The 12,409-nt window shown below is 43.3% G+C and overlaps 1 protein-coding gene across 2 annotated transcripts in view; it reads left to right on the top strand.

Annotated features, from left to right (window-relative positions):
* The window catches only part of STAU2 (staufen double-stranded RNA binding protein 2), a 305,526-nt gene extending 293,200 nt beyond the window's left edge, over positions 1-12,326 (top strand). For both annotated transcript variants that reach the window (XM_025870733.2, XM_025870726.2), the window contains 2 exons: positions 9,985-10,073; positions 11,204-12,326. In XM_025870733.2, coding sequence (XP_025726518.1) covers positions 9,985-10,073; positions 11,204-11,297 — 183 coding nt within the window. In that variant the 3' untranslated portion in view covers positions 11,298-12,326. The remainder of the gene's footprint in view (positions 1-9,984; positions 10,074-11,203) is intronic.
* Positions 12,327-12,409: the final 83 nt, after the last annotated feature.

Genomic DNA, 12,409 nt, shown 5'->3' with positions numbered 1-12,409 from the left:
ACAAAAAATAAGAAAATAACCAAAAAATAAAAAAAAATGAAATAACTATACGTCTTTTTCAATCACATACTCAAACCTAACTGGAATTTCCGGAGACAGTGTGTGCCCACGTTCAGGGGCAATGCTTCTCCTTTTCTTTGGAGTAGAATATCAAAGAACCATGAAGTCCCAAAGGGATCTTTGGGGCAGCACAGAATTCAGGCACCATTGCCCTCCAGAACCAGGCTCTCCTTGGGTGGAAGAGACTCGCCTCTGGTTCTCTATTTCAGGATGTGCCACCTGGAAGGTCTCAGGCAAAGTCCCCATTGTGGGGTCTTCCCGGGTAGGGTTTCCCAGGCACTTTCTTTGTAGACCTCACACTGGCCCAGGGAGGGGGAAAACACTATTTACAGACCCCAAAGATGACAGAAGCCAAAACCCAAATGATTGACATTTCAACAAGTCATTAGCTATCATCTGTAGTCCTTGGGGGTAGACTGTGGGACAGGAGAACCTTGTCTCACACAGGGGATAGAGACACCCAGCTCTGCTTTCCTGGGACTGTTTGTCCTACAACATATTGGCCGCAGAGCCTGCGGGTGGGGGTGAGAGGGGTGTGTAAAAGGAGGAGAGAGAGCCTCATAGGAGAGAAGCTTTAGAGGATGCCCTGAAGTGAGGAAGAGTAAGCAGGAGCAAGATGCTGACTCACAGAATAGAGAGAGAACAGAAAGCAGAAATGTGTGTGTGAGTACTTGTCTGTCTTAAGGAGCTTCAGATGGAAGCTGATAAATAATCAACCAAGGAGTATTCCTTGAAGATGTTCTGTAAACACTGTGCTGAATCCCAACAGGAAAATGGCTCTGCCAGCCAAGAGCTGACCAACTATTTGAGAGACAGGACACAAACACATTGAAGATAGCCCACAGTCCAGGGATGCAGATGGCAAGGGCCGTCAGAAGTTCATAGGTGGGAGACAGGCTGGGAATTGGGGAAATCCACCGTGGGAAGATGAAAAACTTCAGTAGCCAAGGTGTGGAGTAAGAAAACTCAGATGTCAGACAAGACGTAGACCCATCAGACCAGGGCAGGAGATCCATGGGGGGCGGGGCTTCTGCAACGTTGGTGTGTCTCCAGGCCGACTGGCTGGGGAGCTTTTGATAACACTGCCACATGCCAGGTGTTCCTGAGGCTGGTGACCAGTCTGTTGATCTAGGCATCACCCTCTGGGAAACATGCTGTAATGAAATTGCAATAAATGAAGTTGTAGAGTAGCATGGGGCCAGCCAAGGGTACAGAATGTAATTTGGTGGCTGGAAGTTATTGATGGCTTTTGATTAAGGGGTAGGAATAATGTTAGAGTTCTCTTAGGAAGAGAGATGGGTAAGCAATGTGCTAGAAAAAATAATAGAAATATGTAAGAAATGGGACATAAATGAACATGGAGATAGAGAGTATAAAGAATTTTATGACTGGATGTTGGTCTCAACAGAGAAAGGTGTGGTATGCCTGGGTGGCTCAGTCAGTTAAGCATCTGCCTTGGGCTCGGGTCATGAGCCCAGGGTCCTGGGATCGAGTCCCACATCGGGCTCCCTATTCAGCGGGGAGTCTGTTTTCCCTCTGCCCACTGCTCCCCCTGCTTGTGCTCTCTCTCTCTCTGACAAATAAATAAATAAAATCTTTAAAAATTAAAAGAAGAAGCAATAGAGAAAGGTGTGTAATAAAAGCTCTCATTGATGGTCCAGGCATTAACCCCAAGAAGCTCAGAGAGGTAAAGTAACTTGCATAGACACAGCTGGTCTACAGTAGGGCTGGCATTTTAGTCTAGGCCTGACAGACTCCAAATACCATGTTCCCCACCCTTCCTTGTCAAGATGACACAAAGAGTATATTAGTTTCTCTTGCTGCTTTGACAAATTACTAGACTTAATGGCTTAACAACACACATGCATTATCTTAGAGTTCTATAGATTAGAAGTCAGATAGGGATCTCCCTGGCCTAAAATCAAGGTATAAGCAGTTTTTTGTTTTGGCTTGAGGGAAGAATTGGTCTTTTTGCTTTTTCCAGCTTCTAGGGGCCACCTACATTCCTTGGCTTGTGTCCCCGTTCCTCTATCTTCAAAACTAACAACATCACTCTGACCATTTTTTCTTGGCCATATCGTCCCCTCTCACCAAAGCCAGGAAACATTCTCCGATTTTAAGGACTCCTGTGATTAGATTGGACCCACTTGGATAATCCAGGATAATCTCCCCATCTCAGGGTTTATACCTCCATCTCATGTGCAGAATCCCTTTTGCCATGTGAGGTAACATACGAACGTTCTGGAGGTTAGGACATGGACACTTCCGGGGCAGGGGAGGCATCATCCTGCCAAGCACAGTGACAATTCCGCCATTCATGGACGCCTGCCTTTGTACCCAACAGTATGTTGGGGCAACATGCCATTACAGAAGGGACTTTTTGTTGGACAACACAGGAATTCTAAAAGGAATGAAGTTGGTAAAACAAAACCAGTGTGGTTAGAGTAAAACATGGCGCATGGATACTACTACTGGTGTTTGTTCTAAACATACCACGAACGTTCCTCAGCACCGTTAATCCTGCTTTAACTTTGACTCTGTATCATTGTCAAGGCTGACAGCTACATGGATCACCCAGTGTAGGAGCCTGACCGCGGAAAAGAGATGATGCCTAAGTCCGTAGTCTAAGTGCCCAAGTTTGTACTAATTCCCCTAATTCTAGAGTCAAAATACCCGTTCTCTGCTTTAGTAGACTGCCTAAAACCTGTGTGTCTTCAGACCACCACCGGCCTTTTTTTGTTTGTTTTTTGTTTTTTGTTTTTACAATGAGTAGCCATCACCTTAGCAGGCTTACATCCCTTTGTTACAACAGTAAGCCATTCATAAAGTACCAATTTTATGGAAATTACACAAACCAATAGGATTATGTGAGCATAAATGGAAAGCGCAGGCTATATGAAATTGTTAAAATCGGGGCAGCAAATGGTTTAATTAAAGCTCAGTGTAATCCTTTTTCATTTTCTTTTTAAAGTCCTATCATTGATTCATCTGAAATGTGGTAGACTGAGGATCCTATCGTAATGTGATACAATTTAGAAATACAATTTTCTCTTTTTGGTTTCTTTTATTTTAGAGAAAGAGACGCTTGGTGTTTTGTTATAGACCTTTCAAAGCCAGAAAATGGTAACTTAGGAACGTTAAAATTCACATTCTTTGGGCAATAAGCCTTAAGCTTACTGAAGAACCTGCTGGTTTTCAGTCACTGAAATAATTCAATAGAGAACCAGTCTCAAAGATTGTTGGGATGAGAAGTTAGGGGAGTCCTCAACTGCAAATAAAGATGTTTGCCAGTTGAAGCCTATCATTTTCTCATTTAAAAAGACCTATTTAGTGAGCTGCATATATGACCACTATGTGCATTCTGAAATGAATCTAGCAGTTAGAGTGCTCCCAGGAAGAGTTCCACATGAGCAAGCACTTCAGGAGAAACAGGTAAAACAAAACAAACCTTGAACACTCACTTAAAAATGAAGGCCACATTCAGGCGTGTGTGGTTGCCATTGACTTTTAATGGTAACAGCCTGTCTGTTTCTGGGATTCAGGACATAAAATCGGTGGAAAAGTATAAAATGGGGAAAAAAAAAAGGAAATGAAAGGACCCATCAGACACTGTGTTTAAATACTACAAGAAGAACAGTGTGTCATAAAGGGAGGAGTAAAAATTCTCATTTTTGAGAACCATTGTTGTCTCTCAAAAAATGCTGTAATGCTGTTACATTTAACTCTTGAAGACGGAAGCAGAAAGAACAGGCACTGATTTCAACACAATTCACTAATTGCTGATTAACGAGAGGAAAGTTGGAAATTGAGGAAATGGCTGGGAAGACTCACCTCCATTCTTCAGACATACACACACACACACACACACACACACACACACAGGCGTACATGCATGCATGCAAACCAAGACCAACAAGCAGGCATGGAAAGTATCTTCCTGGCATCTTGTTTCTGGCATTGCTATAACTACGCACAAAACAAGTGATCCATGAAATGGTAGCGACATCTGTTCGAGAACCTGTGGGGCTTTCCTCACAAAACAGTTGTAAAATCTGTTGGGGACCAAAATATTTCTACATATCTATGTAGATGCTTTCTTTTAAGGGAAACACCCACACACACCCACACCCACACACATACACACACATACACACATATACACATACACACATACACACATATATACACACACATATACACACACATACACACAGATATACATACACATACACATACACACACATACACACACAAATGGATACAAGTGTTGAGCTGAAAAGACAGAATAAAAAAAGGAAATGTCATCTACTTCTTTAAAATTTTTCTCCTTTCAAACCAAGCTACATGAATTGCCTTGAATATACCTTTCTTCCCCTTTTTTCTTTCTTCTTCTTTTTTTGAATCCCAGAACATGTAAATGGTCATAAAGCTAAAGTTCGAGATTCCCCTTGGTAGACTGTGCTAACATCCACTCGGATGCTGAGTGAGTTTGTTTTGATTTGGTAGGAAACATTTTCTGACCTTGGTAATGAAATCATTGAGTTGTCTATTTGTTTATGGCTGGAGCTGCATGGAGGGTTCTGGGTACTTATGTTAGTGCATCTTTGAAATTCTCAAATCCACGGTGTGTGGGAATTTATACAACGTGGATTCAAGCATCGTTTCAGGATGTTCCTCATTAAGGCACCCAGATTTACCTCCTTCCCACGATTCCCCAACATTACTTTGCAGTGATCACACAGCAAACCGTCCAGGCTGAGGGGGTGAACTGAGACAGTAGGAGCTGAGCCTCTTATCTATTTACCCTCTCAGTAGCTCCTTAATCAGACTTTAGATGTCTCTCCAAATGAGAGTTATTTGATTTTTCCCTCACTCCAGTGTCCTTTACTGTTATGTAGCATTTTTATAATCTGTTCTTTTTTTTAAACAACTGGCCTCTAGCAAGTAACAATTTATTCAGTTGGAATAGTTTAAACAAGGAGATTTTGTTGATTTTACTGTCTTCCGGACAGACTTGGATGTGCTTAGTAAAATGTTTTTGTGGACTGTTCAATTTTAGCATTTGTTCGCAAAGCCATTCCATTATACATTGTTCTTTGAAATGATTGATAATTGAGTCTTGCTAAATGAAGGGGGCTATTTTGGGCATTGCTGCATTGTCCTCGTCTCAGAGCCATTTTGCTGTAGAAACTGAAGCACACCCATCTCACAGATGGAATTTTTTCATCTGTTAAAGTATCCTTTCTGGGAAAGCAGCGGCCGATGAATTGGGGATAGGGTGGGAGCTCCCCAGGTGAGCTCATGACCAGGGGGAGAGGAAGTGGCAGGACCAGGGTTCTATTAGGGCCTGGGGGAGGAGGCACATGGTCGGCAGCCCCTGCCCATCTCGGCTTTCCTAAACATATTAGGCTTATCGCTCTCTATAAATCACTGCCGAGCCCTCGGTCCTTTCTTGGTCCATTCACCTTTGCAATCCCAGCACCTCCTCTTGCTGCAGGACCCCACAGCCCACGGTCCCAGGCAAACCCTGCAGCTTCTTTTTCCCTCCTGCTGGCAACCCAGTGCAGGTGAGGAATGAACTCTTCTCAGAACAGTAGAGGGAAGGGGAGCAAATAGAGTGAACAAGACTTAGGACCCTCAGAATGTTAAGAAATGAACAGTCAAGTTACCTTGTTTGGGAGTCGTTGGGTAATTCTAAGTGACAAAATAATTCCTATAGCAATTTAATTTTAGCCCAAATTACAAGTGTGAGAGAAGTGCTGAACGAGGCCTCAGAAGTCAACCCAGGGACCACAAGAAGGCTCGAGACTGGTGGCTGACTGTGGTCCCCACAATAAACCTCTTCTCTAGAAAGTGGGGATAATTATATGAACTTACCTCCAGTAACTCTTGTGGGGAATCATTCATAGAATGAGTGTGGAGGAAGGAATAAGAGTGATCTGGAAATACAATATTGAAAGAAGTCATCCTGAAATTGGCTAGGGTTGAAGAAAATAAAGGGATCTTGTCAAGAATGTGCACTGGGTACAAATCTCTGCTCTGCCATTTGCTACCCGTGTGACCTCAAGTAGGTCACTGAATTCCTCATGGGTAGGACCCACCTGCAGGTCTGTGGTAACACCTGATGTCACTCAGGTAAAGGGCCCGGTCTCATGACTACAGCAGAGTGATGTCCATCAAATGGTAGCTATTGCTGTTTACAGAGAAGATAAACCGTCTTTATTGTCTTTTATAAATCAGTAAGAAGTCCTGTCCTCTTTCTAAGCAATTGTATTCAGGGTTATCAATAAGATGTGGGTTGAATTATCTCATCAGATAAATAAGGGAATATTTTTTGGAAGCCTTTAAGCATACCTTTGGAGGGAAGCAGCCATGCAAGAATTCTGAAAATCCGTTCGTGGCATTGAGTGAAAGAGCATGCCGCCATTCCAGCCTGCAGTACATTCTTTGAGTGATGACAGGCATTTTGAAAGTGCACGGGGACCTGCCTGACATGTTGATAAAATCATCCAGGAGATTTTGCAAGAGCTAAAACACCAAACCTGCTCTCTGAGACCTGGCCGGCGTCTCATGTGTGCATCTCTTGTTGGATGGAACAGAGCAGGTGTCACTGGGTCCTAGACTTGGTGGAGCAGGACATTTGGTTCCAGGCATTCAGGCAACAAGTATTCCAAAAACAACTAGGGAAAATGGGCTACAATTAGCCTATGAATGACTTTTGAAAATTGTTTTCAAAAGTTGTTTTTGGTTGCCATTTTGACCTCCTTGGGAATAAAGCGGGACCAAGAAGCCCTGGCACTCTTGTGTGTCTCATTCAGCAGTTTGCTGAATCACATGGCAAATTTAAATTTGGGGGTCTGAACAGCCCTCCACAATAGTTCGTTTGGGAAGAAATTGATAAAAATTAGCATTCCTGACAATAATTCACAGACTAAAGGATCAGAAGAAAGAAGAGTAGTTCATTTGTTCAAAACTGTTGAATATACCAAGACCTGTAAGTTCATTAGCACCATCCCCCATACCCCATGAAGTTGGGCTATCTGGAAAGGTCAGGCATGGACTGGTCTTGAGAGCTTAGCAATGAGTGGGCCCAGTGCCTCACCCCATACATGCATATGTGAGGCCGGCCTCCAGAGCTCAGGTTCATGTAACAAGCCCATGGGAGTGTGCACACCCACGGGGCTGTTCACAGTGAGGCACCTAGGAAGTCCGTCCAGCACCCCAGCATTTCAAGACTGGAAAGGACCTCAGAGGCCACCCAATTGAATGAATCTAAAAATGAGCCAAATCCCTCTGCAGATTTCTTCTGGGGGAAAGGAATTGTCCAAATCTGGATCTTTTGAGAGTCAGTTTACTTTTTGAAAGCCACCAAAATTACTCAAAGCCAAATCTAGTGAATAGAGTACATGGCCAGGATGGACAAATGAAAAAGAAGGTGGGGCCATAAGATGACAAAACTGGTTTGCTCAAGTGCCCCACAAAGTGATGCTGAGAGGTTAACTCCAAAGCACCTAGAGGAACATCGGCTCCTCACACTGCTGCTGTGGTCACAACCTCTCTGAGGGCAGAGAGAAAGCTCCTTTCAGATATGTATGTATGTATGTATGTATGTATGTATGTATGTATTTTCATGCCAGATCTTTAAAAGTGTGCCTGCTTTTTGGCCCAGAAATTCAATTTCTAGGAATAAGGAAATTATTGAGATGGTACACAAAAATTTTGACCATTAGAAAGCTGGATGCAGCGTTAATAACAGCTTCAATATTGGGAGTGTCCGAAATGTCCAACCGTAGGGACCGGCTAAATGGAAGAGGCCATATCAAGTCAACATACTGTGCAGTCAGGCAAAAGGATGCTACTGACATGTCTCTATCGACTTGCAAAACTGCTCGTGTTCAGTGAAAAGAACAGGTTATAAAACAGTGTCAGGATATGATCCAGGTTAAAGTGTGTGCATATGGGGAAGGGATAGGAAAGCATATGGAAAGACATTATACCAAGTGGTCAATGGGTGGGTGGGACGGTGAATATTTCCACATTTCTTTTTGCCTTGTATCTATTATGATTGTCCTGTAATGAAAACTGTTTTTATAATAAAAAGATAATAAAAAGAAACATCACAGAGAGGAGAAAGAGGTTCTACTATGCTTAAGGAGGAATTATGACGGACCTATATTCGTTTGTGAGAGTTCTCATAACAAAATACCACAAACTGAGCGGTTTAGTCAACAGCAGTGTATCTTCCCATGGTTCTAGAGGCTGGAAGTCCAAACCGGAGGTGTTGGTGGTGTTGGTTCTCTCTGAGGGCCGTGAGGGAGAATCTTCCAGGCCTTTCCATAGCGTCTGGCGGTTTGCTGGTGATCACTGACGTCCCTTGGCTTCTGCTGTATCACTGCAGTCTCTGCCTTCCTCCCCACATGGTGTCCTCCTCGTGTGTGTGTGTGTGTGTGTGTGTGTGTGTGTGTGTGTGTCCACACCCGAAGTTCCCCTTCTTATAAGGACATTGGCCATATTGGATTTGGGCCCACCCTACCCAGGAGGACTTCATCTCACTTAAATCTGCAATGACCCTATTTTCAAATAAGGCCACGATTTGGAGGGACTGGGGGTTAGAACTTCAACGTACAGATTTTTTTTTTTTTTGGTGCGTGGGAGGGACACAACTCAACCAGTAATAGTACCCTAGCGAGATGGCCGCGCTGCTTCTACCCAACTGGAAATAGCGCTTACCTGCCACCTCAGTCTGCCCCGGCTGCTAAATAGTATGAGCAGGGGCCAAGACCAGGAGCAGTGGGGTCGGCAACTGACATCCCTGCTCGATTGTTCTGTAAACCTAAAACTACTCTAAAAAAAACTGTGGCTATTAACCTTAACAATTAAAGTCAAAAACTATATTATGAATAATGACATTTACAGGGGATCACATGCTTAGTCAGCTACCCAAAAGGGGACTTTGGCAGATAAAAGTTTGGGAAACTGCAAGAGTCAGCCCTTTTTCAAAGGCAGTTGAGAAGATACAGATGACCAAAGTGTGACCCAGCAGGATCTCCAGGATTCAAACAGCCCGGGGCTGCTCACACCTCTCTCAGACTCAACAAAGCCCTTCTAATCGAGCTTTAAAGTGGTGCGGGGTGGGGGAGGGGAAGAGGAACCAAATTCTTATTTGAAGAAATAACAATTTGGAACGTGCACAAGAGTGTCAACAAGTTATGTAGATCTTATCAGCATCGCATTTTTGGTGCCTCCCAGCTATCCAGCGAGGCTCCATCAGCCTGTCCACACCCTTCAGCGTCCCACGCATGGCAGACTTATCAACACCTCGGGAGGCTCTGCTGTGGCCAGGCCTGCCTCCCCTGGGCCCCCGAGAAGCACACATTTTCTCTCTCCTCGCAGAATACCACCCTACCGTCCCCTCGGTATGCACAAGGGTCTTGGGTCCACTTCTCTGTGCACAGCCCATTACTTGGTTAGGGCTAAAGATAAAACTGAACAATACCTTTATGCTAACTTTGGAAAGAGTACCTCAGTTGGGAAAATCTGATGTGCTCGCATCTGAAGGGTAGTTTCAGGACTGTGAGGAGAAATTCTGCAAAGTCATTGTCAAATTAAACTAGGTGTTTTTACATTGGCAGATAAAAACTTCGTGATTTTACAAAATTGTGGATGAGGGACAGGGCATGAGACTTTGGGGATCCCTCTGCCCACCTCCTCACTCCACAGAAATAAAGCCCTCGTGGGATATACATTGCTCCATGATAATATAGCCTCTCACATGTAATTTTGCTAACTGACGCAAAAAAGCGTGTATTTAGACCAATGAAAATGATAGTCTTTACATCTCAGCTCTCTTTTACAATTACCTGTTTATTAACATTAAAGTCAGTGAATGGATCTCCTTGTTTGTGTGTTTGTTTTCATTTTTAGGCAGCTTTAAGTGCCTTGAAACAATTTTCTGAACAAGGACTGGATCCAATGGAAGGGGCAATGAATATTGAAAAAGGTTCTCTTGAAAAGTGAGTAAATCTTCTGCTGTATTCTTACATTTCTAATTTTGTAACTGTACAGAAAAATAAGATATAGATGACAATAACGTAAAAAACCCTCAGGACAACAATATCTATATCTTACAGAGTTATTCATAACACAATTAAATGTAAATAAATGAGAAACAGTAGCATATATGGTCATTTTCATTTCCCATAATACATCTGTGAAAGTTTTGATCTACTAACTGATCATTATTTCTGCATTTTAATGCCTTTGTTGGAAATATTTATGTGAGTTTTGTTGACTATAGAGACTTGCACAACTCTTAAAACATCGGTTTTGGCTTCATACCACTGAGCTTTCTTCTAGCTAAACCATTTTCCGAGGTACATATTTTCACTCACACTCCTGCTAAGTTGTGGGCACAAGAGAGAGAAAAGGAAAAGCAGCTGAGAAGAGGTATTCCCTCCCCTCGACTGCATTTTGTTTTTCATGGTGTTGTAGAGACACAAGCCGGCATTGCCACCCGAGCGTGGCTCCCAAGGGCTGCAGAGGCGAGAAGGCAGCTGGAGCGAGTATTTCTGAATCCAGCTCGTGGCCCTTTTATGATAGTGAACGTCAGGTCTTACCTGAGAGACTGAAGTTTAGGTCTCTCTGAGAGGCCCAATTTATACTAGAGAAATGGAAAGCAATTGCATTTCCACAGTGGAATCCGAACTCTTTCCAAGCCGTTAATAATTGCAGGTGAGATTTCCAAACACACGTAAGAGGAGATAACATTTTTGAGAATGAAAAAAAAAAAAAAAAAAAACCCAGATAACCCAGCAAGTAAAAACCAGATATATTGATCCTCCTGTTAACAGCCAACAGCACTTGGTCATTAATATGTAAACGGTGAGCGTGAGAAGAAAACATTTGGTAAACAGACCTGGCATTTGAAGTTGTCTATAGATTGGCAACCATTTATAAGCTAATTTAATCAAAAACATTTCCACATGATCTCATCAGTAGACTATCTGAACATAAATATTGTTGTTTCACTTTAAAATGTCACTTTTGTGGTGACCTTTGAATCCTGTGTGCCATCTGCTAATAAACATGTCTGAAGACGTGCAACCCTGGGCCTTCAGCTCTTGTTAATGTATTAATCTTCCAGACAAGCCCAGCATCTGGGAGAGAAAGCGGACAATAACCAGACACACCCGGGCTCCATCGCTCAGGACTGCAAGAAATCAAAGTCGCTCATCTAGCAGCTCCCAGAACCGCGGCTGCCACCGCATCCTTATAAACCTGTCAGCACGCATGAGGGTGTCTGTGTTCAAGGAAATGAATGACTAATACCATTATTTGAGTCTTACGTGAAGACAACACTATTCTAACACAAGAGATAATATACATAGTACTGTTTACTCAACTGGGGAAAAATAAAACTTTGAGCGTTTCCCTTGGAACTTGAGATCAGATTATAACTCATTGGCCCAGAGGCAGCAGAAATCTGATCCTGCTACTGGAGCTTAAAATAACAGTTAGTGAGAAGTGTTAGAAACAGAGGTAAAAATTTTAAATGATTAATAGAGAAATTGGGTTTGGTTCTGTTATTATGATTGTTCTGTCGTGGCGCTTGTGTTCAGTTCTTCTCTCTCTCTCTCTCTCTCTCTCTCTCGTTTTAAATAATGCTTGATGATTCAAAGATTAACCAATGACGTGCTGTGAAATGTTGATGGTTGTTGTCTTCATATAGAGTCACGAGGTTTCTCTTTTTATGCCGATATTTGTAATCTTCATCCTGTATCAATATGAGTAACTTTAAGGCGCACGCCTCGAAGATGTATGCAAACAAGCAAGGTTGAAATCAGGTCAGATATTTTATTTAAAATATGAAATAACGTTAGGAACAACTAGCTTCAATGTACTCCAGGAATCGAGCAAAACCAGCCAGCTGTGGGTTTGGAGCTCCATAATACTAGTAGCCACTAAGGAGGCGTCTTGCCTCCACAAACCATTTCTCTGGATTCCACGTTCTGCCGTGGAAATCGCACCCAGCCTCATCCGTGTGTCGTAGCCACTCACTGTTTTGCATCGAGCGTGTTCTTAGTAGCTGCCTCTGGACTTGGGACGGTGAGGAGGATCAAAGAAATCACGTACAAGGCGGGCAAGGGAAGGCCCGGCGGAGCAGCCGTAAGCGTCTTGCCGGCTTGTAGCCAGCCACGCTCGGGACCAGCATGGTGGAATCCGGCGTGTCGCGAATGCAGTAAAAATGTGGTCGGTTTCTGTGTGAAGTGTGGTCATTGCTGTTCTTTCGTTCCCTGGCTCCCCTCTCTTAAGTCGCACCTCGGCGAGCCGCACGCTCGGAGGCCGCCAC

This window comes from Callorhinus ursinus, unplaced genomic scaffold (assembly GCF_003265705.2).
Source record: "Callorhinus ursinus isolate GAN/ISIS: 27379988/994484 unplaced genomic scaffold, GSC_fseal_2.0 scaffold5, whole genome shotgun sequence".
Lineage (NCBI taxonomy): Eukaryota > Metazoa > Chordata > Mammalia > Carnivora > Otariidae > Callorhinus > Callorhinus ursinus.
The sequence above is the reverse complement of the archived record's forward strand: the minus strand, read 5'-3'. Positions and strand labels throughout refer to the sequence as shown.